The sequence below is a fragment of the Xenopus tropicalis genome, chromosome 4 (genome assembly GCF_000004195.4).
Source record: "Xenopus tropicalis strain Nigerian chromosome 4, UCB_Xtro_10.0, whole genome shotgun sequence".
In the NCBI taxonomy this organism is placed as follows: domain Eukaryota; kingdom Metazoa; phylum Chordata; class Amphibia; order Anura; family Pipidae; genus Xenopus; species Xenopus tropicalis.
The window spans coordinates 105,014,510-105,041,549 of NC_030680.2; the positions used below are offsets into that span (position 1 = coordinate 105,014,510).

The window sequence follows — 27,040 nt, forward strand, 5'->3', positions numbered from 1 at the left end:
AAAGGAACGATGATGTTTGTACAGTATGCCACTGTAACTAAGTGCCAGCCCAGCTAGATAATTTTTATTCTGAACTAGACTTCTAGTAGAATTTGTAAAGGTGGCAATACATAGGTCGGCTTTTTTAGGGCTCTGGCACACGGGGGAGATTAGTCGCCCGCGAACAGGGAGTTAAATCGCGGGCGACTAATCTCCCCCGTGTGCCAGAGCCCTTAGGGGCTGATCGGGTGGGGGCCATTATATCTGGAATTAAATACCTGTATATGAAAACAAGGCTGAACATTGTTTATTTAATAGCTGGCCTGGAGGGAGATATAAGGGGGTGTAAAACATGACAATGCAAGACTATGCCTTCCATTCTTATCCAAAAGGTTGAATACTTAATAATTTAAAGTTGGTTTATTGGTTATTTATTTAAGGGTACTTACTACCATGTTATTTGGGAGGTTGGTTCAAGTTACATAAATTAACTCCCCCCCCCCCCCCCCCTCGTCCTATAACTCCCTCTTTTTCTCCCTTTTAGATATCCTCCCACAGAGCTTTCTGAAGCGCATGGGCCTCTTTTCTAGCCCAAAAACAAAGGGAGTAATAAATAGAGAGAAACTGACGAAAGCTTGTTGTCATTAAAATAACTTTTTTTCCTATGTTCTCCTAGGAAAAACAGAAGTGGAACTAGTATGTCCTTTATAGAAAATGTGTAATGCCCTTTACTTCCCCTATATACTAACATTTTTTGACTACTTTATTTCATAGTTTAACAGGCTGGCACAAAACTAGACCATCTTGGAAAGAATGATGCTATGTGCATTTAAGTATGTTTGTTTATTTAAGAGAAATCTTAAAAAGGGCTAACCTTATGTGTTTTGCGTCTCAAGGTGCCTGTGATTAAGTGCATCATTCTGTCCAGGATGATTTCGTTCTCTGCCAGACTGACTCTCTATGGTTACTGGATCCTTTATATATAATGTTCTATTATAATGTATAAAAACCTTTGACTGCCAAATCAACCTTTGCAGCCCCACCTCCAAGAATAATGTGTAATACAATACAGTAATATTTTCTTCTTTTTTTTTGCTAGGGTCTTCAGCGTTTTGGCATAACAAGAACAGAGTGTAAGTAATAACTTAAATATATATTTTGAAAAGATATAGTCGCTAACTTAGAGCTCATATATAATCTGTTCTTCACTATCAGGGCTTGTTCTCAAATGACTTTTTGTGCATTGAACTAGGAACATGTATATGATTTTTTTTTCTTGCAACAAACAAGGAAACATCGGAAACTGCAAGTAGTCGCATACTACTTTCAATTAAATGTGCTATTCTCGTACAATCTAAACAAATTGCCAGTCCACTAAGAAGCCCACCATCCCCCAGCTACAGATTTTAGATGTCAAACAGAAGTATTATTATTATTAACATTTATTTATAAAGCGCCAACATATTCCGCAGCGCTGTACAATAAGTGGGTTTCATAGATTTGACATACAGAGTAACATATAAAGCAACCAATAACTGATACAAGGGGTGAATAGGGCCCTACCCAAAAGAGCTTACAATCTACAAGGAGAAAGGCTTGAGACTCAAGGTGTGGGAATGGACAAGATACTAAAGGAGGTGTTGTAGTGGGGTTATGTAAAGACCTAGAAATGGACTGTTCCATGCCCTTAGTAACAAAAAAAAAATTTGTGGCGTGCCAGTTTATACTGTTTCCTTTAAAATGAGTTCTGTTTTTTGAGGTATTGAATGCCTGGCATCCTTTTTGGTCTTTTCTATTTCAGTTGTGAGGAAGTTACATGAACCTTTCTGTGACCTAGTGAATATAGACTAGCAGGGTGTTACTGTCACATACATAAATCTGCCCATGGTGATCCAGAGCAAGGGAAAGAAAACCCTTAGTTGACCAGCTTCAATTTGTGTTTCACAGTGACAGGATTTCCACAGCAGTAATTTTATTCCATGGTTGCAGACAGGCAACATATTTTTCTGCATTATTTTTATTTTTAAACATGTGATGTTTACACCTATGGAATGAACTCACTGTAAGAATTTTTTTTAATTATTTCTAGAAAAACATGCTGTGCGTTTTTGAACCAATTGAGGAATTGCTTTTTATGATCTGTCTTCATAGGGCATTAAATAACTTTACATTGAATTCTCCTTTTCTCCACGCCTCTGCAGATGTCACTAGCACCATCCTAGGGAAGGAAAGTTAAGAGGAGAGTTCTTTGTATAGACCTTTTGAATGTTTGTGTTTAATAAATTTCCCTGTGCTAGAATTTTACAAGTTCTTGTATGCATGCTGCAATCTTATTTCAGAATCTACCAAGGTGCTAATCTTGATATCTTCTGGCATTCCGGAATGCTAGATTCTTTCCTAAATTTGTTACATCCAAAAATTGCTTGTATGTTGCTAAGTCTTTATTAGATGACTTTGCATTTATTTACATCGAACCCCAATATTTCCTTGCTGTCCCACAGTGGCCAGGACTTCACTTAAAAAGCAAATGCCCGGCTTAGGACCTTCTGCCTTAAGCTTCATCAGCAAATATCCATATATACTAATGGATCAGACATTAATGAGGCACCTTGCCAGATTTATTAATATGGAGCAAGCATTGCAAACCCATTTTATTTCAGTGGAACATAGGTGGCCTGTATGTACCAAAAGTTATGTCTGATAATATCTGCTTTACACTTCCAAATTATTATTAAGGTAAGGAATTTCCACTTCCTAAGCACCGACACTTTTGTTCCTACAGCTAATTCAGCTCTCCCTACTAACACATTTTATAGCCAGTGACAAGCATAGTACACTGTTGCACCCACACACGTATAATGCACAACTTCTGTTTCGATCAGGAAATAATAACCAGTGGATTTCCGATAGGCAAAATGTATGTTCAGCTTAAGTCCTATTCATTGGCCTTGTTTTGAATGACAACATAGATTGGCCATTTAAAGCAGAATCAAGCACTCTTTAAGGAAATGTGCATCTGATTTTGCTTTTCCCAAGCTAAGCTGTAATGTGCCAGCTCAGTGATGTCTTTATTCTTTTACCCACCTTTGTAAGCAAACATTTTTGCAAATTTCTCCGTTTTGCCTATAAACACAAGTTTCTAGGCCAGTTCTGACTGTCCACAATTGGATCATGTGAGGGTACTGTTCAGTGAGGACACACCTCCAATGCTAGATGCAGTCCTCACCCAACTGTTTTTTCTCCCCCTTTAAAGGAACAGTAACACCAAAAAATGAAAGTGTATAAAAGTAACTAAAATATAATATGCTGCTGCCCTGCACTGGTAAAAGTTGTGTGTTTACTTCAAAAAGTCTACTATAATTTATATAAATAAGCTGCTGTGTAGCCATGGGGGCAGCCATTCAAAGGAGAAAAGGCATATAGCAGATAAAAGGCACATAGCAGATAACAGATAAAACACTATTGTATTCTACAGAACTTATCTGTTATCTGCTATGTAACCTGTGCCTTTTTTCCAGCTTGAATGGCTGCCCCCGTGGCTACACAGCAGCTTATTATATCAATTATAGTAGTGTTACTGTAGCAAACACACCAGTTTTACCAGTGCAGGGCAACAGTGCATTATATTTTTATTACTTTAAAGCTCTTTCATTTTTTGGTGTTACTGTTCCTTTAAGGTTCCAAATCTGGCTCAGTCCTACAGATATATCTCAGCAAGGCCATTGGCCCCATACATGAGCCAATAAGCTGTCAGCTCAGCCAGGCTAAAGGTGGCCATACACGGGCCGACTATAGCTGCCGATATCGGTCCCTTGGACCGATTCGGCAGCTAATCGGCCCGTGTATGGGGAGAGCAGATCGGCCTGGCCGACCGATATCTGGCCTGAAATTGGCCAGGTTAGAAAATCTGGTCGGATCGGGGACCGCATCGGCTCGTTGATGTGGTCCCCGATCCGACTGCCCCATTGCGCCCACATAATCCGATCGTCTGGCCCCAGGGCCAAACGATCGGATTATTATTTTTTTTACCTAAATGGTCCCCGATATCGCCCACCCGTAGGTGGGGATATCGGGGGAAGATCCGCTCGCTTGGCGACATCGCCAAGCGAGCGGATCTGCTCGTGTATGGCCACCTTAAGTCAAGGACCAGTATCTACTTGTGCATGGCTTAAAGGTAATTGCACGTGACAATTTGGAGAATTTTGTTGCTATATTGGCAGGGGACAAAAAGCAGAATTGCCCCTATTTAATTTTGCATGACAGTCACCTAAAAGTGCTTTGGCAGGTGATCACTACTTTAAAATGCAGCAGTCACAAAGAAATCCCTCCACTGGAAAAATAGACCAAGTGAAGATTTGTTGAGACAGTAGAAAATCAGCAAAACTGATGGCAAAACTGCAATCAAAGCATAGTATTCTACTTTCAAGAAAATTTGGATTTCATTTGGATGAAAAGAAATGTCAAATTAATGAACATTGATTGTGTTTTTTAAGGTGGTAAACAGGAGGAAAACAAATGGTATTTTGTGAGAGAAATATTTGCCACTTATGTACTTTATTTTTTTCTGTACCAACATTATGTAGCATGTGGTGAAAGCTAACGTCACACTATGCATTTTTTAGCTAGCAGATAAATTGCCAGCGGAGAAAATGCCAGTGACACACACTGTGCGTAGTAACTGACATAACACAAGGGGTACATTTGGCCAGTAAAATGCCTATATGACATGCAGTGCATAGAAAAGAGAGAAAACTAAGAGCTGTAGTATCTAAGGCAGTGATCCCCAACCAGTGGCTCTTGAGCAACATGTTGATCACCAACTCATTGGATGTTGCTCTCAGTGCCCACTCTGCACTCGTCCATTATCAGCGTGAACAGGACATTAAGACATTCTGTGCATTAAGCTACCAAGACATGCCCTCCCCCTCAAGTAACCGGGATTGTTTGTCCATATATTGCAATATACTTCAAGCTGGCCAACTAAGGCAGTCATCCCTGGTCTGGCCAGTCTTACACTCACATTTATCTGATTCATTAAGAATTTTACTGCTTCACAATACATTTAATACAGGGACTGAGTTTTACCTGCAACTTGCTTGCTTTCAGGGTTAAAACCCCCAAATGGTTGCCCTTTTATTGGCTCATTGGGATCACCTGACTGTAGCTGGGAAGGGTGGGAGCTACAACTTGAAGCTGGCCACCGCTTCTGTATAAACTATAGCAATGAATAGGGAAAGTTGTGCTCACCACTAAATTCTAAACTGTTTATAATGGCACCAGAGAGATTGAATTATTCTTTGAGTGAGTTTTCGTATATTCGTTCGAAGAACTGTACAAAAGGATGCTATGGGAAGAAGCTACGTTGTAAATTATATTAATCAAGTGAGTATTAATCTATACTGATGTCAAAACAACAATATTTTCTTGCTGATCAATTACTGATAATTGTCTTTATGTGTGTTTTAGTAGATGCAATTCTCTGTATTTTCTGGCATTTAGTAGCCATGAAAAGTACATGTGTCTTCACCCTTGGAATTCCTAAGAAGTCCCATGACTATCCACAATTTGTATTAGAGGATATTTATAGCTTTTGTTTATTATAAGAATATACGTATACCTTTTTATATAGTTATAAATTATGTATTATGTATGTGTATAGTATGTTTTATGTAGTGTAGTGTGTAATGTCGATATATGTATACCTATGTGTGTTATGTTGCTGTCAACTTTTTATCTATTAAACAGTAAAATTTATAAATGGGGTTATTTTTTAGCTGTCCACTTGATGGCAGCAAAGCCCATTTTATGTATCCTAGTGAAACACAAAATTGTTACAGGAATGGCATCCCTTACCTGGAAACCTGTTTTCCAGAAAGCTCAAAATTAGAGAAGCCCATCCCCCGTCGACTCCATTTTAAGCAATTTATTCAATTTTTTAAACATTTCCTTTTTCTCTATAATAATAAAGCAGTACCTTGTAGCTGATCCCAACTAAGCTTCATGAATTCATATTGGTAGCAAAAAATTATGTTGGGTATGTTTAAATTTAAAGTTTGTATGTTCAAAGTTTTGTTTAGCAGATGACCCATATTGCAGAAAGGTCTCTTATCCATAAACCCCCAGCTTCTGTGCATTCCACAGATATAGCTTTAGGCATTTTCATACCATTGCTGAGTTTGTGTACTACAGAATTGGGATCTGTTATCCATAATGCTGAAGACCTGGGGTTCTTTCCATAATTTGGATCACCATACTTTGTATACTAAAAAAATAATTTAAACATTAACTAATCCCAGTAGTATTGTTCTGCCTCCCATAAGTGTTAATAATATCATATATTAAATATATAACATTTGAATTATTTGAGTAATATGGGCTCTATGGGAGATAGTAATTCTGAACTCTGTGGATAATGGGATACTGGAAAAAGCAGGTCTCCCCCCCCCCCCCCCCCCATATATGTTATAAATATATGTATGTATATTTTGGCAAACAAGGATGGCTGCAGAGTTGCACTGTTATCTTTAGTCATTAGTTGAAAGTTTTATAAGCAGCTTTTCAGGTTGCACCTTTGCAGTGTTAAGTAGCAGCTACTTGTGGTTACTAATATAGACAATGCTGATCATTTACTGATTATTGTCTCTACATGTGTTTTAGCGGAGACAGTTCCTCAGTATATTGTCTATAGCAGGGTATTTTATGGCGTTTAGTAGCCATGAAAAAGTAGCTGCTACTAGTTCCTCAGTATGGGCTCTGGCACACGGGGGAGATTAGTCGCCCGGCGGGATGGCAGACGCGGCGGGGCGATTTCCGAAATCGCGCCGCCGCGTCTGCCATCCCGCCTGCGACTTACATGTTCGCCGGTGGGATGGCAGGGGTAGGCAACTCGGGGAGATTAGTCGCCCGCGAACAGGGAGTTAATCGCGGGCGACTAATCTCCCCCGTGTGCCAGAGCCCTAAATCTTCACCCTAAGCTGCACCTCAGAGTGCATAAAATAAAGGTTGCTGCTTACTTTTTTTCCCCAACAAAAACTAGTCTTTTATATTTTTTTGTTGTTCTTTTAGTACTTCCTTTAATTTTGGGTGAAAAAGAGGATACAAGGCCTCGTTGGCTACGCGGGAGGGACACTTAATAGGTAAACAATTTTAGACTTATAAAGGCTTGGGTGCATACTTTAGATCAGTGATCCCCAACCAGTGGCTCGTGAGCAACATGTTGCTCCCCAACCCCTTGGATGTTGCTCTCAGTGGCAACATTCCATGGTAATTAAGTAGCCAATTATAGCTCTTATTAGCACCCCCAGAAAACTTTTTCATGCTTGTGTTGCTCCCCAACACTTTTTCCATTTGAATGTGGCTCACGGGTATAAAAGGTTGGGGATCCCTGCTTTAGATACTAGGGAGTGCCTGAAACTTTTTTAAAAAAAGACAAAACTCTCCAAGAACATTTTAGTGGCAAGCTTGTCAGTGTGACTTGCTCATATCTAGTTGTGGGAGCAAAAGAACTGAGTAATAGCATAGCATTGTACTCAAAGGATGTTTGACATGGAAATTTGGATCTAAATACATTGTCTTCTAAGAAACCATTTCAACATTAAATAACCCTAACATGACTGCTTTGCCTTCAGTAATGATTATATTTTAGTTGGGCTCAAGTACAAGGTACTGTTTTTATTAGTATAGAGAAAAATAAAATCATATTTAAAAATTTAGAATTGTTTGATTAAAATGGAGTTCAGGGCAGTGGCAGGCGGGGAGATTAGTTGCCCACAACAAATCTACCCACAATGCCACTGCACTTATGGGAGCTAGCTTTCCTGTAATTCGGAGGTTACTGGATAATTGGTTTCCAGATAAGGGATCCTATACCTGTAATCAGGTTAGATTTATCTTCCATGACTTCTTGTGGGGAAAGGAATTAATTTTTATACAGATAAGGAATCTGTTATCTGGAAACAGAAAGCTTAGAATTACGCTAAGGCCTTCTCCCAGAGACTGCATTTTAATCAAATAATTCACACTGATTTACTCATTTCCTTGTACTTTATACCAACTAAGATAACATTAAATCCTTATAGGAGGCGAAACAATTATATTGGGTTTATGTAATATTTCAATATTTTTTAGTAGTAATGGAGTTCTAGATTACGGAAAAACCTCTTATCTGGAAAATCCCTGGTCCTGAGCATTCTGGATAAAAGGTCCCCAGCATTCTGGAAAACAGGTCCCATACCTGTATAGCACTCAAAACTCTAAGCACTTTATAGCAAACAAGGCAACAATTATAGACACACTAAGTATGCTGGGATACCGGGAGGTGAGGTGACTTGTCCAGGTCGCAAGACGTTGTCATGTGGAATCAAACCAGGGTCTCTACATGGGATCCCACATCAAGGGCTGATCAGTTAACCTCTAGGGTGTAATTCTTTGTGAAAGCTCCATCAGTGCTAATTTGTTAGCAGACAGGCAGCATATGAACGTGTGTCTGATTTAAAGTAATAAAGAGACCAGTAGAACGTGGTTTAGGCTAATAATAGTACCAGTTAATATTAGTAGATGCTTTTTTAAAGTTTAAAAATGATGTCCATTCTTTCCCTTGTGGTAATAAAAGCTGCAAAAACCATGTGGCATTTTACAACAATCTCCATGTGTAACAGTATATTAAGCAAGAAAGAAAAACTGTTCTAAAAAGTAACAGTTAAATAAAAGAGTGCATTTAAGGTCACCTTGTCACTTAAAGGATAACTAAGCTGCCCCCCCAAGGCAAAAACCCCCATCAACTGCCCTCCATTAAGCCCCTTCTTGCTCCCTCCCCTCAGAGTCTTTTTCAATGATAAGTGCCTCTGTAAAACTGGCCTGTAGATTCAGAATAGCGCAATGAAGCTAGCAGGTTCTATATTCTGTATCTTTGGGTTTTCTTCAGCTCAGTTTGGAGTCATGGAGCTTGCTGGCTCGTGCACAGTTGAAGGTAATTCCGGAGTATCTTTAATTGCACATGCACCAGCAAGCTCCGTGTCTTCATTTTTAATTTTTTTTAGAAATAAACTGAATCCAGGATTTGGTTTCAGATTTGGTCTTTTTCATATGCAAATTAAAATTTGGTTAGAATCTTTTGTGAATGGTTTGGTGTTCGGCTGAATCCCAAAATAGTGGATTTGATGCAACCCTTCTGTTTCTTTTTAATTATTTCTGCTCTCCAGTCTGGAGATTTGGCAGCTATTGGTTGCTAAGATCTATAAGACGTAAAAACCAATTGAAATATTTGCTAAGAATAGGGCAATTCTATACCATACTTAAAGTAAACGTAAAGGTAAACTACCCCTTTAAGCCCCTATTTTGGAAAATAGATCCCATTCCTGCACATGGACTCCCAATCAACAGTTTTTCACGACCATTAAAAGCAGTAAAATAGTCTGTCATTTAGAACTACAATCCTTTAACTATTCAGATGATATTACATTTATTATCTATAAACGTGTGACTTGGTAATTATTGAAATGTATACCAAACTGGTGTCTCTACCATTAAATGTAACTTTAAAATTGAGCATGTAATAAGTAAAAACTTGTTAGCAGCTTTAATTAGTGTTGAATCACAGCTAGAGGAAACTGCTGGTTATTTGCAACTGCAAAAATGTATTCATTTGGTATGATAGTTGCGATAAAAAATGCATACTAATGTTTCAGTTCCAGTGTGAATTTTCTTCATTTTCAAAACTTGGAGGTGTGTATAAATAAAGTAGTTATAATTAAAAACAGTCTCTATTTATCCATCTTTCTGCTTGTCTGTCGCATATTATATCAATGTATTTTGCAAAAACCTGAGTTTTTGTGTTCCGAGCCTATTGCGTTCATTTTAACGAAGGTTTATTCTTTTTCTTGATCAGAAGAATATGCATATAAACACATTGCTGTATAAGTAATTTAGCCTTAGATCAAAGATTAACTGTTAGCCCTACATTTACCCCCAGACTTGGCTTCTGAGTATATCTTAAAGTGATACTGACACCAGAAATTAAACCTTTTTTACATCTTTCATATTGTCTTTGCATGAGCTTTATAATTTTGCCATAAATGTATTTCCTGAGGCTTTTACATTTCCTATCTGATCCCCCATCTTTCTCTATGAGGGGGCGGCCATATTTGTGCAGCAGGGGTCTGTTAACATTAGAATCTATAACTGACAGGCTGAGAAGGGACAGTCAGGTTGGCAAAACAGTCGGGTTTAGGAACTTCAAGTAACAAATAATCAGTGAAAAATGATCAACATGACCTATAGGTAACTTTTTATGTAGATTCATATTTTAAAAAGTATTTTTTTCGTGTCAGTATCACTTTAAATATGTAAAAGTTATAGGTATTTTCCCAAATCTTGCCTTCCCCCGGCCACTGCTTATGGTACCAGGAATCTTGATGGATATGCAATGTACAGTATCTAGTAGAATTAAGTCTAAAAACAACTTGACTTTTCTGAATTTTTCTTGAAAACATTTCACCACTCATCCGAGTGGCTTCTTCAGTTCAAATGACTGGTAGGGAATTCCCCGGTATTTAAACTCTTGATGGTAGTAGAGTCACGGACATCCAATCACAATGGTTCCATTGAACTTATTCAGTTAGATGTTAGCTGAAACTGACAGGTGTAAGAAGGTATGATCCAGTCCATGGTACCATTGTGGATTGGATGTCTGTATTACCATCAAGGGCTTAAATACCGGGGAATTCCCTACCAGTCATTTGAACTGACGAAGCCACTTGGATGAGTGGTGAAACGTTTTCAAGAAAAACTCAGAAAAGTCCAGTTGTTTTAGTCTTAATTCTACTAGATACTGTATATCATGACCTGGATGAATGAGAATCTTCATAGATATATGGAATGTGTTATCAAGAATTCTTGAGACCTAGTTTTTTGGATAAAGGGTCTTCTGTAATTTGCAGAACCATGCTACAAAAATTATTTTATTTAAAAAGGGTTGTTTTGCACAGATTCTGTGAAAATCGGAGGCATATTAGTATCTGTCCCTTCAATGGAACCGAGCCACTGGTTGCTAACTGCAAGTTTTAAGGACAATATGTACTCCAACAGATACAAAATTACAAAACAGTGTAGACATCAATGTATGTGTATAAAAAAATATATATATGTGTGTGTAATAAAAAAAAAAAACTGTACATGGGCATCTGTAGGAGAGATGTGCCTAGAGAGGTAATACAGGTTCATCATTCTTCTAAACAATAAAATACAAAGTACATCTCTCACATAGTATTAATACATATCTCTTTTTATTACTTTTTTTTATATTTAGGGAATAAGGTAGTTTATCTGAGCACTTTCTGATTTCTGAACATTTATGTACACAGTTGAGGTGCTCTCTAGCAAGCTTAATCAGTAAGCAGTCTAAGTAAGCATAGAGCCACATGGGTGACTAGGTGGCCCTCAGAGCTTTTGCCAAATGCAAAAATGTAGAAGTTTAAAGGACAAGGAAAGCCTATGTCACTGGGGGCAATTTAGACGTAACATTTTCCCTAGGCCGCTTTTCCTTTTCTTGAAACATAATTGCTCCGCCCTATGGATAAACTGTGTAAGTGCTGCCCTGGCTTTTATTTACCTGGCATTCACATCCTTACTTGGGAATTGTTTTATTTATGATGGAGAACCGCAAGGTGGAGAGATTTAACTTGTATTTGTGACCCAGCCTGTTTTCTTAGAGGAATTGCAGAATAATTATGGTAATATGCAATTATCACCTCTTTTCTTCAGTAGTAACCTCAAGATGCAGTGTAGCAAGGGTGTTATAGCAAGTGCTGATAGTTTGCAAAAATACTGATGTTTAAACTTTATGAGATGGTAAGAATAGCTTGAAGCATTTAAATGATCTGCCACCTTAAAGAAAGGTCTGACCTATGTTCCTTTCTAAATGATAAATTAGCAAATATATTTATATAATTGTCATAAGCAACCAAACAAAGTGAGATAAATTTCACAGTGACTTTGTTCTGTTGTCGCAAAAAGATCAAATTATTCGTAAATATGGTTTAGCTTGTTTAGTGGGCAGATGAGTTGAACAAAGAAAACAAAATATTTGGGGTTACTATTTATGTAAGCAACCACATAAAACATTAATAAGTAGGTCTTTGCATTTCTGTATACTAATCAAGTAAGGATGCATAGTGTCTGTCATTTTTGTGTTTGGGCAAAAGTCAACCTACAAATTATTTTACTAAAAACCAGACCAAGCTCTTAATTGCTCATAAATCTTTGTAACCCTTGGAAATTCCATTTTCCCGCACTTTCAGGTTACTTTAAACTGAGGGTTTGGATTCAGTTCAGGTGAATTTGAGGATGTTGCAAACCTGGATGTTTTAAAAAAGGAATTTAGTGAAATAGACTCTGCATATTGCACCGTTTTTTTTCACCACCATAAAAAAATCAAATGCCTATTTAAATACTATACTGTTGGGAAGTGCAGTTTTGAATTTATCTTGTACTTAAGTTACACTTTTGCATTTATTCCTATTTAATAAATATACATAAGGGTCAGCAGACAATAGTGGTTTAATAATTAATACAGATTATAGATGCGTAGTTTCATGCTTGCCTATAGTCTTCCACCCTGCTGTTCAGGGCCGTCAGTGAAGTTGTTTTAAATCGGAGAAGCGTCTGTTCTTTCACTAAACCCCTAACACTAGAACAGATGGATAGCGCATGTAAGGTTTTACCTCTGAGGTGGTAACAGTGAAGCCACTCATTAACACTGAATTTACCACTTCGTTAGCAGCATTGCTTCCTGTTGAGAAACGCTAATATAGAATCTGAATTGGAATGAGCATACATTTTGTCTACCTCTGGTTTATAATAAGTTGTGACACAAACTACACATTTCACTATACAGAAGTTCCCACAAGGCAAAATTTATTTTTGCAACTAGATAACCCTTACTCAACTTTGCTTGAAAGATGTTGGTATTATTGTTTATGCTGTGCTACCTTCTATATATGCCATATTTTTTAGATTTAACAAGCAATGCAATGTCCTGCTGAGTACAACTTTAGCACCATTTTGGGGTGCTAAAACTGACTGATCATCTTTCATTGCGGAAACATGCCTCAAGTAGAATGTTAAGTTTTCTTAAATATTCAGGGGAATGGTGAAAGGAAAAAGTGTCTATGCATTTGTGTGTGTAAAATGGCATTTTAAAGTAAGTCTTGAAAAAAATTACAACTTCCCTAGCAGATTGTATTTTTTTATTCTTAAATATAAATGTAATACTTCATTTTAGAAGATTGTAATCATCCATTTATAAAGGTAAAGCGCAAGAATACAATAATTTCCTATAGACAAATCAAATTAAGTAATTTTGAGAAAAATAAAACAATATTTGCACTTAAGTACAATTAATGGATGAACATCAGCTCAGACTTTCAGGGGAATCCACCCAGTTCTTTATTCAGGAGACAAACATCACCAGTGATGTTGCCCATAGTAACCAATCAGATCTTTGTTTTTTTGTAACTTGTAGGTGGCCCCTCCAGTCTAATTGCTGATTGTTTGCTGTGGGCAACATGAACAGTGATGTTTATCTTCATTGTTAATAACCATACCCTAATTAATATACCCTTTAGCGAACACAGGAATTCTGTGGGCTTATTTATGGAGTGGTAAAACTCGAGTGTATATGCACAAAAGTACTCCTATTAGCAAGCCATACAAATTGCACATGTACTGACCTGGTTGCCTGTGTGTTGTGCCATTTTTAGTACATACATGCAGAGCACAGCACGACAGTACAGTACTTTGTATTTAATGTCTGCCTGGAGCAGGTGGTAATTACAGGGCTTACGATGCACTTTGCACCACGGCCACTACATATAGTGCATAATAAATATCTTGTTAGCTAGGGGATTGCATGCTGCAAAATAGGGGACAAACCCCTGTGTTTACTGGGTCAAACAAAAGGACCACAAATTTTTGAGGTGGGCTCCTTTATCAGGGGGAACTTGAATGCCAACCAGATATGGCAGAGATCCCTAACCTTTTTTTACTCGTGAGCCACACAAGCATGAAAAAGTTCTTTGGGGATGCCTAAGCAACTTGTTGGGCCTTACTGAAATATGGTATTTGTAGCATCAGAAAGGCTATTCAGACTGACCTAGGGTTACCTTGTGCAGTAGATGAGCATGTAGGTGATTTTTTTTTCTTGATGGTCAGTTTTCACTTTAATGGTGTTCACAGGCACTACATTATGTTTATAAACACAGTGAAGCACCATATGTATTCAGACTTCTTTTGTGGAACAATTTTTAAATGTATAGTAAATACCTTAAGTGGAGTTAAGATGTTTACAGAATATCGCATTGTGTTTTTTTTATTGAATTGTGAATTGGTTAATTACACTTAGCTTTTTTATTTTGCTTTTTAGAACCTATTTCGTTAATGGGAAGACTAACAAGATGGAAGAATCCCAGATAAATACTGAAAGTTCTGGTGCTAAAGAACGCCTCAAAGAGGACACCAATTTCAACTCTGAAGAAAATGATCTAGTATTTAAAAGTATACAGTCAGGACAAATCATTTTCCAGAAAAATAGTTCACTGACTATGCCAGAAGACTTACAGAGGGACAGGTCTGAAAAAGCTTTAAGCAGAGTCCAGCCTTCTCTATTCATACATGCTGGTGATCCTACTATAACTAGTGAAAACCTTTCCTTGACTAAAGAAGCTACTATAAATGGACCAGTTTCTTGCTCCCCAACCATTACTTCCATCATAAGTACAGATAGCATTTCAAAAACCTTGGAACAATCCGCTGTTCAGCAAAAAGATTTGTGTTCATCTTTGAAGGTGGTATATGATCTCCAACAGCCTACAATAAAAACTGCGCAGATTTCAAGTCAGCAAGTTTTATTTTTGATACCTGATATAGCACATACAAAGAAAGATACCCATTCCATTGTAAAACTTCCTACCTCTTCTATTTGTTCTGACACAACTAATGGGAATATTTTCACATTGGATAGCACTTTAATAGAGCCTGTAGATGTGTGTGATGATAGGAAAAATATGCCAGTCAAAGAGGTATATAATCCACATGGTTGTGGAAAAGATGATTATGTAACAGGAAATGAGACCAATATGAATGGTCAAAAAGAACTTGTAAATAATGAAAACGCAGCTGGAGAATCTGAAAAAAACTGTGTTGTAAAAGTAGAGAAAAAAAGGAAGAGGAAAATGGATGGTAGTAAGATAACTCGTTGCTATTCAGAAGATGCTTATAATGATGATTATATTTCAAAGAAAAAGTTATTAAATCTAGATATGATGGAACAGAGCGATGAAGAGCAACTCCTAGCCCCTCACAATTTTGAGTTAACGAAGGTCAAGTCTGAATCCAATCTTGATGACACGGAAGAACATCTTCCAAATGAAGCGATAGATGCTATGACGCATTATATGTGTAGCCCTGTTTGTGACTTTTCTGATGAAGCATCACCTGATGATGTTGGGTCATTTTTTCCAAATAATGATTGTGATTCATTGTCACCACCAACTTGCACTAATGATCAAGAGCCATCATTTTATCCTTGCACAAAATGCAATGTAAATTTTAGGGAGAAGAAACATCTTCATAGACATATGATGTATCATTTGGATGGGAATAATCACTTTCGGCATCTTAATGTTCCAAGGCCATATGCTTGTAGAGAATGTGGGAGAACATTTAGAGACCGTAATTCACTTCTTAAACATATGATTATCCACCAGGAACGACGGCAGAAGCTAATGGAGGAGATAAGAGAATTGAAGGAACTTCAGGATGAAGGCCGAAGTGCGAGACTGCAGTGCCCTCAATGTGTATTTGGAACAAACTGTCCAAAGACATTTGTGCAGCATGCCAAAACCCACGAGAAAGATAAAAGGTACTATTGCTGTGAAGAATGCAACTTTATGGCAGTTAGTGAAAATGAACTGGAGTGCCACAGAAGTGCTGCACACGGAGCAGTGGTAAAATGTCCAAGTCTCACTTCAGATATACCCCAGAGAAAAGGTATTAAAAAAGCCTCATTAAAAAATTCTCTTTTTCTTTCATCCAAAAAATCTGCAACTTATATCTGTAAGATGTGCCCATTTGCTGCTTCTACTAGAAACAATTTAAAAAAACACATTGAATATGTTCATCAGTCATCTTCCCCTGATCACTTTAATGGTTCCCTTTTACAGAATTTCACAGATTCTGAACTTCTAAGTGTTGGTAAGGAAACAAAACACATTATAAAACCTTCCTCTTCATTTCCAAAGAATTCTGTCTTAAAACAGGATATGAAAAGCCATTATGGTTCTGTATCCCAAACAAACAGTTTTACAAAGTTGCATCGAAAGCACAAAATACAAAAAGCAAGGAAAAGTGCTGCTCAGTCTGTAGTTTGTAGTCCATCCATTTCCCCAAATAAATCCCTTCTCTTTACTAGCAATGACCAAAAACATAGGTATTATCAACAAATTACAAAACCGAAATATGCCAGAGCGAATCATGGCTACAGATACGGTCAGAATTTCAAAATGTTAAAGAAGTCTAATGATTTGTATCCATTAAATTTAAAAAAGGAAGATTCATCTAGTACTTTAGAGTTGCTTTCAGCATCCACTGATCTTCAGAATGATTGCTCGATTATAGATGCTGAGTCTTTACAGCCAAGGAAATTTGTTGCTTTTAAAGATCACAGGCGGGTAGCTGTAGAAAAGGTGCTTAAACCAGAAAATGAACATTCAGCCACTGAAGAAAGTTTAGACTGTTATCCAGATTTCCTTAAAAAAATGACTTTTGTTGTCCTGAAAAAACTTCACCCCTCTGAACAAAAAGATGAATATGATTCATGGGAAAATGATGAAATATATGAATATACAGAACCTCCTGATGGACCTTATAATACAGGAAAGCAATCAGTTTATCCTGTATTCAAGGAGAAATTGAACGATGAGCATGGTGATGAATCCACCCTGCACTATAATAGCAATGATGGTTTTTACTTTGAGTATTATGAAGATGGGGAGGGGGATGTATTTATACAAGACATGCCTGGTGCTAATCATCTTGAAAATGATGACTCTGTGCTGCAAGAGCATAGTGCTATATTCCATTGGAGTGATTTGTCTCTGGAAAAGAAAAATTGTCCTTATTGCCCTGCAACCTTTGAAACTGGGGTTGGACTGTCAAATCATGTTCGTGGGCATCTTCACAGAGCAGGATTGACGTATGAAGCTAGACATGTGGTGTCACCAGAACAGATTGCAACTAGTGATAAAATGCAGCACTTTAAGAGAACTGGAACACCAACGAAACGAGTTCGAAAAGGTATGAATGAACTTGACTGGAGTGTTTGAATGGATTGCCTTGATTTTTGGTTTATTTGTGGTTCCCCCAGTTTATAATGCATAATATATTAGATTTTACTATTTCCTAGAATTTACACCATTTTTTTCTGCACCTCTAAAAACAAGAAATGGGGGTGTTGTTCATTTGTAGTTTTCCTGATGACTAAATTGTCAGAATTTACAGGTACTCAGATACACTTCAACTACACCACTACACTTCACAAAATGTAATGTCTTTGCAAAACAGTTTCTTGAAGTAACTTTTGAGACATGGTATCTATTATATGTTTAAACTACAGCTTTCACTTTTTTAGTTCCTGTGTGTCTTCAGCTCATACATGAGCTGATCCCCTTGGTTCGCACTCATTCGTTGAACATGTGGTTGCAAAGATTTTTCTTTCTGGCATAGGGCTGAACTTACAAATTAAAGGTAGACTGGAAGGAATTGGTCTTTTTGTGTAGCCCCTGTCAGTTTACATTAGAAGATAACTCCTCCAGCCATTCCATTGGGAGGCATTGGTAGATGAGATTTTCTGCCCAGGCTGACCAGTTCTTCTCTGCATGGTAGTCTATTATAAACCTGCCTTCCAAGCTTTCCGCACAGAGTAATGTTTAAGTAATTTCGCTCCTAACATTGTCACTGAAGAGAAAAAAGAAAAACCTTTAAAAAGGTTTATGTACTTAAAAATTAAAAAGGACTGTTATGATACTTTTATGTTGTAAGTAGAGGAAAAATGTGTGTTTTATGCTTGTATACAGTCCAAGCTGTATACTCTATCCAAGCCAAACATTACTGCCTGGGTACCATAAGATAAATAATGTAAGCATAAGGCGATATTACTAGAAACTTGAAAATATATTTTATAAAAAGAAATGTTATTCTACAAGTTAAAGGAATTGTTTTGTACTGCGGGGCCTTAGTCAGGGTTAACAATCTATCAGCCCTACCCTGGGGCCTTTGTTTGTGGCACCCTCATGAAGGCTCAAAAATAGGGTGCAATTTTGTTACTTACTAATGCACTAGCTTTTTGAATACATTTTTTTGTTCTAGTACTGAGTTGTGCCTAGTGTGTGTGCTTTAGTAGTCACACCCTTATATTATCCTGGTTTAACAACAAAAATAATAAACATAGACTTCTAATTTACTTCTTAGTAGACTGCTAAATATTTTGAAACAAATGTAATGTAATGTTTGTTTTCATGCTGTTTTTTTAGCAATAGAAAAATCAGAAAGTCCGTCCGAACATACCTGTGCACTGTGTGGAGGATGGTTTGATACTAAAATCGGATTATCAAATCATGTTCGTGGGCATTTAAAAAGAATTGGCAAAACTAAGTGGGATGCAAACAAGTCACCAATCTGTGTTCTTAATGAAATGCTGCAAAATGAAGAAAAATATGAACAAATATTGAAAGCACTGAGTAACAGACGTCCAGTTCACAAACCATTTATAGCTCAGAAACCTTCCAGTAACAATTCAGCTAGCACTGCTTTGCCTCTTGAAGCTCGCCATAATGGCTTAAAGCTTGGAGCAACATCAGATGTAGAGGGATTGCCTTTATCAAATGAATGTAATAAGGCAAACATTGATGCTGACAAAGATCAACCCTTTTCACTAATTGAACTGCTTAAAATGAAAAGATTGGGTCAAGGAAAGAATGTAGAACATTCCGCTCAAAAGATCAGTCAAACTGCAAGAAAAAGGTTCATTCAAAAATGCCTTCATCCACTAAATGAAGACTGTTCGTCGATGTGTAATCAGCACAAATCAATGGACTATGCTATGCATGCAGGTAATTTTTTTTTTTTAAATTAACCATTGGCATATCCCATAAGTTTTTTTTTTTTTACCAGTTTAAATTCAACTTTCTGTAGTTTTTCAGAGCTGCTGTGGGAGAAGAAGGTAGTTAATCACATTACCGGTTCACAGATAAACCCTTTTGTATAATGGACTATTTTCCAGTATCCCTTCTGCAGGCTTTGAGAAGTTTTTTTTATGCAGAATTCATTTTCTCAAATTTAAACAAACTCTTCTGATTACAACGGGTGAAAAGGAAGGTAGTAAAAGTAAAAACTGAACTTTGATCAATTAGCGCTTTATAATAGAAAAAATAGGCAGAATACATTTTTGATGCCAAGTCCTATTTATTGCTTTCACGTTGAACAAAGAAGGCAGTCAACTTGCTATAGAAGTGTCCAAGGCAACAAATAAAGCACATTGTTTCACCCTGGCTTTTAGACTCCCCACAAACTGCGCAGACTTGTGGCTTTAGCAAGCTAAAATATTTTTATTTCATCTACAGTTCTGTTCAGTTTTTGGCTTTGTAATTACAGAATCTGTTAAAGTAGGAACAGAAAGCTGTAGAATAAATCAAAGATAGAGATAGTAAATCAAATGTTTAGAAACTAGAAATTCTACTTTATTCCAAATTAACAAATTCTTGTTTTGTTAACTTCAGAGCTGATTTTTTTCCTTCTTTGATAAGTAAAACTAGTTTGTTGATCATTTGCTTTGCACAAAGAATTTTGCAAGAAACTTCAGATCATTAACTTTCATTACTGCTTGCGCATCCAGAGTAATGAATATAAAAGGCATTGAATACAATGTTTTGTTTAACAGCTGTTTGGTGCTGTGTTTTACCACCTTTTCTCCCAGCCTTCATCAGCAGCCTAATTTAGTACAGAGCCTTTTACAGTCTTGTGGGTAAAACACTTTAATTACCACAGTGTCAACTAGAGTTTTTATTCTGTTCAGAGTAACAGGAAGCTTAAAAAAAATCTATATATGTATATAGTTTATAACAGGTTGTCTTTTGGGCATTGCATTTTAAGTTGAAATTAGCAGAAGTTTTAATGTTTATTGCTGCTACATACATATGTAGTTCTCTCTATATAAATTAGGTTTTTGGTGATACCTTATTATATACTTTAGGGCATGGCTGTCCATCTGGAAACCCACAGTTTTGATGCTGCTATTCAAGCTGTTTCATGCCTGCAGCACGCCTATGGGCTCCAAAAGACAGTATTTTTTTATGGAGGCATGGGACCTATTATCCAGAATTCTCAGGACCTGGGGTTTTCCAGATAAGGGATCTTTCCATATTTTAAATCTCCATACCTTAAGTCTACTAAAAAATCATTTAAACACTTAATAAACCCAATAGTATTGTCTTGCTTCTAATAAGAATTATATATTAGTTGGGATAATGTGCAAGGTACTTTTTTGTTATTACAGGAAAAAAAAAATATTTAATATAAAATATTTTAATTTTTAAAAATTGAATTATTTGGTTATAATGGAGTCTATGGGAGATTGGCCTTTCCATATTTCGTAGCTTTTTGTCTAATGGGTTTCCAGATCTAACAAAAATATAATTGATCAGGTAATCAATACAGCAAGTAGGCTGTGGGTTTATCAACTAGATACTGTGCAGTTTGTACATCAACATGTATTTATAAAATGCCAACATATTCTGCATCATTTTAGAATAAATTGGTGTATACATTAGCTATATATTAAAAAAAAAAAACCATGAAACCAGTCACCAGTACAAGATGTAAAGAGGGCCCTCCCCAAAATAGCTTACAATCTTGCCATATTTCTCTGATCTAATCAGTCAACCCCTTCTGCTGATTGAAGAAAATTATGTTTATAGAAGTAAGCAGAGTGGCATCTATTTGAATGGGTAAACTTTAGGTCATATGGAGGGAGGTATATGAAAGAGTTTGTCATCGAGGAATCCGTTAAAAAGTATGATATACCTGAACCTCCATTACAAAATTAAATAATTTTAGTTGTTGGAGGCAAAGCACTGATAAATCTGTATATATGCTATCCCAGTCATAAAGCAAGACAGTATGTATGTATATCTTTATTTATAAAGCGCTACCTATGTACGCAGTGCTGTACAGTTGTATATATGTTGTTTGCTAGAAAGCACATAGCAGCATACATATGAGATAATGGATGCCTTTATGCAAGCATGAAAAGGTTTACAAACATTATAAGTTGTTTTCTGGCAGAATTAAAAAAAAAAAAAAAAAACTATATAAAAAGGGCCAAAAGCAGGTCAATAAGTATGCTTTTTGATGAGCCGATGGCTAAATGGAGAGACTTCCTTACTATTATTCTGGATAACATCAGCAAGTAAAAAGGAGCACCACACACTAGCCAACATGGTGTATTGGCAGGTGAAATGAGACCTTTCTGATGACTGAAACAACCAATATCCATAGTACTATGGATATTGTTCTGCATTGGTGGGTCATCATACATGTGCCAATAATTGTTTTGTTTTGTACAATGTTTCTGGTAGGTATATGGCCAGTATGAAAATGTTCGTGCATTCAGGTTCACAAGACCATTATTGTAAAATGTTGGGCAGTATTTGAAAACACATTCTTTCATTGTTGCACTTGGTAGTTAATTTGAGGGTTTTACTGTTAGGGAATTGGCACATGGAACAAATCAGAATGCCTTGTAGGCCAAGTGGTTTCCAGCTGAGCAGGCGAGTGATAAAAAGATCTGAAATGCCACTCATTTGTTTAAGTTTCAACAGGCCATGCCTGCATTAGTTAGCAATTTCAAGTAGCATTCTGGGGTGATTCTGAGTATCTTGTCTCTTACCTGCTGAGCTAAAAATCCCTTAGGCAAAAAAAAAAACTAATTTGCCTTGTGTACCCTTAACCTTCAGATGCTTTGGCTTAAGTGCAAAGATGAAATCATGTGCCATGGAACTTGCAATGCCATCTCCTTACGTAAAAGTGTCAATGGGTTAGTTTAACATGTTGCCTTGACATGTATATTGACACTCCTAACTGGGTTATGCATAAGGCCACATTACAAAACCCTGACTGATAGCTGATTAGGGTTCCATCAAGTATTGGGAAAGTTAGAAAATTTTGTACTGCAAAGACTATGCTCCTCTCCTAATAGGTGTAATTTTGTACCCCTTTGTCACGGTGGCTAAATTAGGTAATGATTAGATTGTTTGGCCAATGTAGGGCGAGCTTCACTTTATGCAAGACTAGTACTTACAAGTAACAACATTGCTTAGGGAAAATTTTTGTTGTTTTCAAATAAAACTTTATAAATTAAGGACAAATATTCACATATTTTATCCATTGATGTCTATCCTTTCTAATGTAGTCAATATAATACCTTAATTCTGTACAGAATTCAAGCAAAAGAAATCAAGATCAAGGTCTGGAAGTAAGAAGAAAGGATTAGCAATGTCTCATGGTGCTGATGAGGTTTACATCCTAAGATGCAGGTAGTTCTTTCAAACAGGTTTTAAAATTGTTTTTTTTTTTACCTACATTTGAAAAACTTCTTCAGTGCGCTTGGTATTAATTTGTTTTTCTATTGTATTTTACTCATTTTTATCTGTGATGTAGTAGTTAAACTGTCACACTTCGATACTGTAATACATATTTAATATAAATGGGCAGATTTATCAAAATGTCAGTTAGAGTTTAATACATAAAAACTCACCCATGTTCTACTGACTTTACTTTATATAACATATATAACAGGTATAATTCAGAGCCATTACATACAAACTTGCAGGCAGCCTGTTTCAGTCTCTTTAGGGCTTTTCAGTGCAAGGTATTATAAGATGGTAGAACTGAGTGAATAGGGCATAAAAAGCAGCAAGAAAAACCATCATAGTCAGGATGAGAAATGCTAAATAGAAGCTAAAGAGTCCTTCGTTTTTGGATTTTAAGGCTGTGCTGTGTGCGTAGCATGTGAATTCTTTTAAAAAGGCTTTACACTGCATCTCTTGCATTGTGAAGGGCTTTTTGGTTCCATGGCTTACTTTAGCATCATTTATTACTATGCAGTTGTTGGCCAGGGACCAAACAGCCTGATTTTGCCAAAGTGGATGCCCACTTTAGGCAAAGATCTGCTTATTTGGAGACTTACCTATCAGCACAAGCAACTGGTAGTACATTTCTCATTCATGCAAAAAAAAAAAAAAAAGAATTTTCTACAGTGTCACATTTGACATCAGGTATTTAAGAGTTAAGCTATAGAAGGGCAGTCTAAAGGAACAGTAACACCAAAAAATGAAAGAGCTTTAAAGCAATAAAAATATAATGCACTGTTGCCCTGCACTGGTAAAACTGGTGTGTTTGCTACAGTAACTCTACTATAATTTATATAATAAGCTGCTGTGTAGCCATGGGGGCAGCCATTCAAGCTGGAAAAAAGGAGAAAAGGCACAGGTTACATAGAAGATAACAAATAAATTCTGTAGAATACAATAGTGTTTTATCTGTTATCTGCTATGTGCCTGTGCATTTTCTCCTTTGAATGGCTGCCTCCATGGCTACATAGCTGCTTATTTATATAAATTATATATATTTATTATATAAATTATATAAATCCTAACAGGGGCACCAGCCCGGGGTACAAGGTAAGCCATTAAAGTTACTTGGGGGTGCCTAACATTTTAGTCTTTTTTGTAGCCCACAAATATATTGTAGAGTTAAAGATTATCACATGCAAATCCAGGATGTTTCTCCTGCACAATTTCTGTTGAGCAGATATATACCCGCCAGCTTGCTTGTGTAGTAGGCTTCTTTTGATGATGCACTTCTTAACCACTGTTTGCCTAGAACAGTGCTGTCCAACTTCTACGGTGCTGAGGGACGGAATTTCTCTAGCATACATGGTGGAGGACCGCTAATGGAAGCCACTTTTGACCACTCCCCTTTTTGAAACCACACCCACTTCAAACCACACCTATTTTATCACAATGGTGGTAGCACAGCAAAATCCCAAATGATTGGTCCTTACTGTGGGGATATCAACCATCATTCATATGTGAAAGAATTATGTCATATTAAGATATACCCTTAAATTCCATATGCCTCCTCCTCCCCTGTGGATAGCAGAGCAACCCCCAGTACATAATTACACACCTTATGGACCATTTAATGGCTATTTCCAACTGCTAACAAACTCCCACAACAAACCCCTGCCAGGTTCACCTCCCACAAGCAGCATAGGGCAAGCAGAGTATGGCACACACAGGCAGCACTCTGCCTGTCCTATGCTGTCTGTGTGTGCCATACTCTGCCTGTCCTACCCTGCCTGTGTGTGCCATACTCTGCCTTCCCTATGCTGCCTCTGTGTGCCATACTCTGCCTGCCCTACCCTGCCTGTGTGTGCCATACTCTGCCTACCCTACCCTGACTGTGTGTGCCATACTCTGCCTGCCCTACCCTGCCTGTGTGTGCCATACTCTGCCTGCCCTACCCTGACTGTGTGTGCCATACTCTGCCTTCCCTATGCTGCCTCTGTGTGCTATACTCTGCCTGCCCTACCCTGCCTGTGTGTGCCATCCTCTTCCTGCCCTACCCTGCCAGGGTGTGCCATACTCTGCCTTCCCTATGCTGCCTCTGTGTGCCATACTCTGCCTGCCCTACCCTTCCTGTGTGTGCCATACCCTCCCTGACCTATGCTGCCTGTGTGTGCCATACTCTACCTGCCCTATGCTGGCTGTATGTGCCATACTCTGCCTACAGTACCTATGTCTGAGGTGTGAAGAAGTGAACAATGGGAGTGATTATAGCCTGAGCCTGAGGTGTGAACACTGCAGAGGTTGAACAATGCAGGTATTAAAAGGTGTGAAAAACACAGGGGATTACATGTTTAAATTATACAGAGGGATTACAGCCTGAATCTGAGGTGAGAACCATGCAGGGGGCCAGTTAATCTCTGTACTGAAACCATTTAATGCTTACTCAAAGGTAAACCATCAAAGGGGGCCAGTTAATCTCAGTACTGAAACCATTTAATGCTTACTCAAAGGTAAACCATCAAAGGGGGCCAGTTAATCTCAGTACTGAAACCATTTAATGCTTACTCAAAGGTAAGCCATCAAAGCAGCCAGACAGGTGGGGGGCCACACAGAGGGGGGTCGCGGGCCGCCAGTTGGACAGCACTGGCCTAGAAGAATTTTTAGGTGCTGCTTTATGTTGCTATGTAAACAGTGTCATTTAGAAATAAAAAGTTCACCATAAAAATCATCACAGAATCCCTTTAACCTACTGATCCTTGCCATTCACAGGTTTTGTGGACTTGTATTTCGTGGGCCTTTGTCTATTCAAGAAGACTGGATAAAGCACTTGCAACGCCATATAGTTAATGCTAATCTTCCAAGGACTGGGGCTGGTATGGTTGAAGTGGAATCGCTGCTAAAGAAACCTCCCTCAATCTCTGAACCATCATTTCCTATTCTAATGGAAGCAACATCATAGAACCGAGATTATGTTAAAAACCACAAGACTTGTTTGGTGTACATTGAAACTTTTTTAAAAATAAAAGGTTGATAAGTTTGTTTAAACCACAATGGATACAGTAAAGGCTGATTTGCCGCATCACAGAGACTTTTAATTTACATTAAGCTGTCCAGTTCATCTTTGGCTAAATTGTATATTATTTTTTGTTGATTACACACACAGTGTAATACAACGCAATGTAGTAGTTGAAAAAATTTGAAATAGTGTTTTTCCAGTTTTTGTAACGACTGACATCCAGTTTGGGGGGGAAAAAAAGAATTGGATCCTTGTAAACATTTATTTAAACTACTTTCTCTAATAACAGATACTCAGTGTATTTAATTTAGGGCATTAAGTATTACCATGTACTGCAAATTTCACAAGACTGTTCCATTCAAATAGGGCAATCAGTACTCTTATGCGTAGATGTATGTGTTTTTTATTACACAAATTTTTGTACTAAAAAGTGGAAGGTGAATTGTTTTAACAGATCTTTCTGAAAAGTGTATATATATTAATGGAACCTATTTGTTGTAAGGAAATCCTTTATTTCAGTTGCATTTCTCACTAACTGGTGCATCCATGCTACCTCCTACTTTGTCAACAAAGATGTATCTACCCAATGACATTTTTAAATGTAGATTTTGAGCAAAGTTCTGTTTATAGAAAAAAAATCATTTGCTATTCTCTTTTAATATTTTATGTTAGTTTGGCACCTTAGTACTCTATTAAACACACATTTTGTAAATATGCCTTTCTCACCACACTTAAAGGGTGTTTTTATGTTACGTTTAGCTTCACATTCGATCATTTTAGCAGAAGTTTAAGATTTCAAAATACAAGAATGTTTACAATTAAATTTTAAAACTTGTTTTGGATGTGATTGTGTATGAACATTGTGTAACACTATGCTCTAAGGGCCCACTTACCGAAATATTAAAATAAATGTGTTGTGAGGATGGAAAGTTGAAGTTTAAATGTGTTTAACTTCAGTAACATCGACTCAAAAACTAATTACTAAAAAAAAGTCCAAGAAAGCAATACATAATGAGTTTCAAAAAATATTCAATATTACTATGAACACACTCCTTTTTTTCTGGTCAGATTTGTATGAATTACAAAAATGTCCTTTCTGTAGATGTTAAAGGGGATCTGATGATTTTGTGTATACATTTACGACATAATGGTTTATATGAAATCGATAATTCATTCTCTATCAATCTTCTTTGATATACTGATGCATCCATGACACCTAAATGATTCCAAAGCCAGGGGTGCTGTATGAGTTGCCTTCCAAGATTTTAGTCTACATTTCTTTACCAGGCAAGGGTGCAAATGTTTTTGTAATTATTGACTGATAGCAGCACCCTTTCAGCAGAACTCTTGATGTAACCTGGTAAAT

The 27,040-nt window shown here is 37.2% G+C and overlaps 1 protein-coding gene across 1 annotated transcript; it reads left to right on the top strand.

The window, feature by feature from the left end:
* The first annotated feature begins 331 nt into the window (after positions 1-331).
* Positions 332-26,603, top strand: znf644 (zinc finger protein 644). Its single transcript, XM_031901336.1, has 6 exons — positions 332-371; positions 1,079-1,112; positions 14,399-17,328; positions 18,564-19,142; positions 22,526-22,622; positions 25,428-26,603. The coding sequence occupies exons 1-6, from the start codon at positions 332-334 to the stop codon at positions 25,615-25,617; spliced, it is 3,870 nt and encodes a 1,289-aa protein (XP_031757196.1). The 3' UTR covers positions 25,618-26,603.
* The last annotated feature ends 437 nt before the right edge of the window (positions 26,604-27,040 follow it).

What these genes read in the sequence shown, in the direction of transcription:
- znf644 (XM_031901336.1), top strand. Translation starts at nt 332, where the DNA reads ATGACAATGCAAGACTATGCCTTCCATTCTTATCCAAAAG. An exon ending in TGGCATAACAAGAACAGAGT is followed by an intron (nt 1,113 to 14,398) that starts GTAAGTAATAAC and finishes TTTGCTTTTTAG; the next exon opens with AACCTATTTCGTTAATGGGA. An exon ending in AACGAAACGAGTTCGAAAAG is followed by an intron (nt 17,329 to 18,563) that starts GTATGAATGAAC and finishes CTGTTTTTTTAG; the next exon opens with CAATAGAAAAATCAGAAAGT.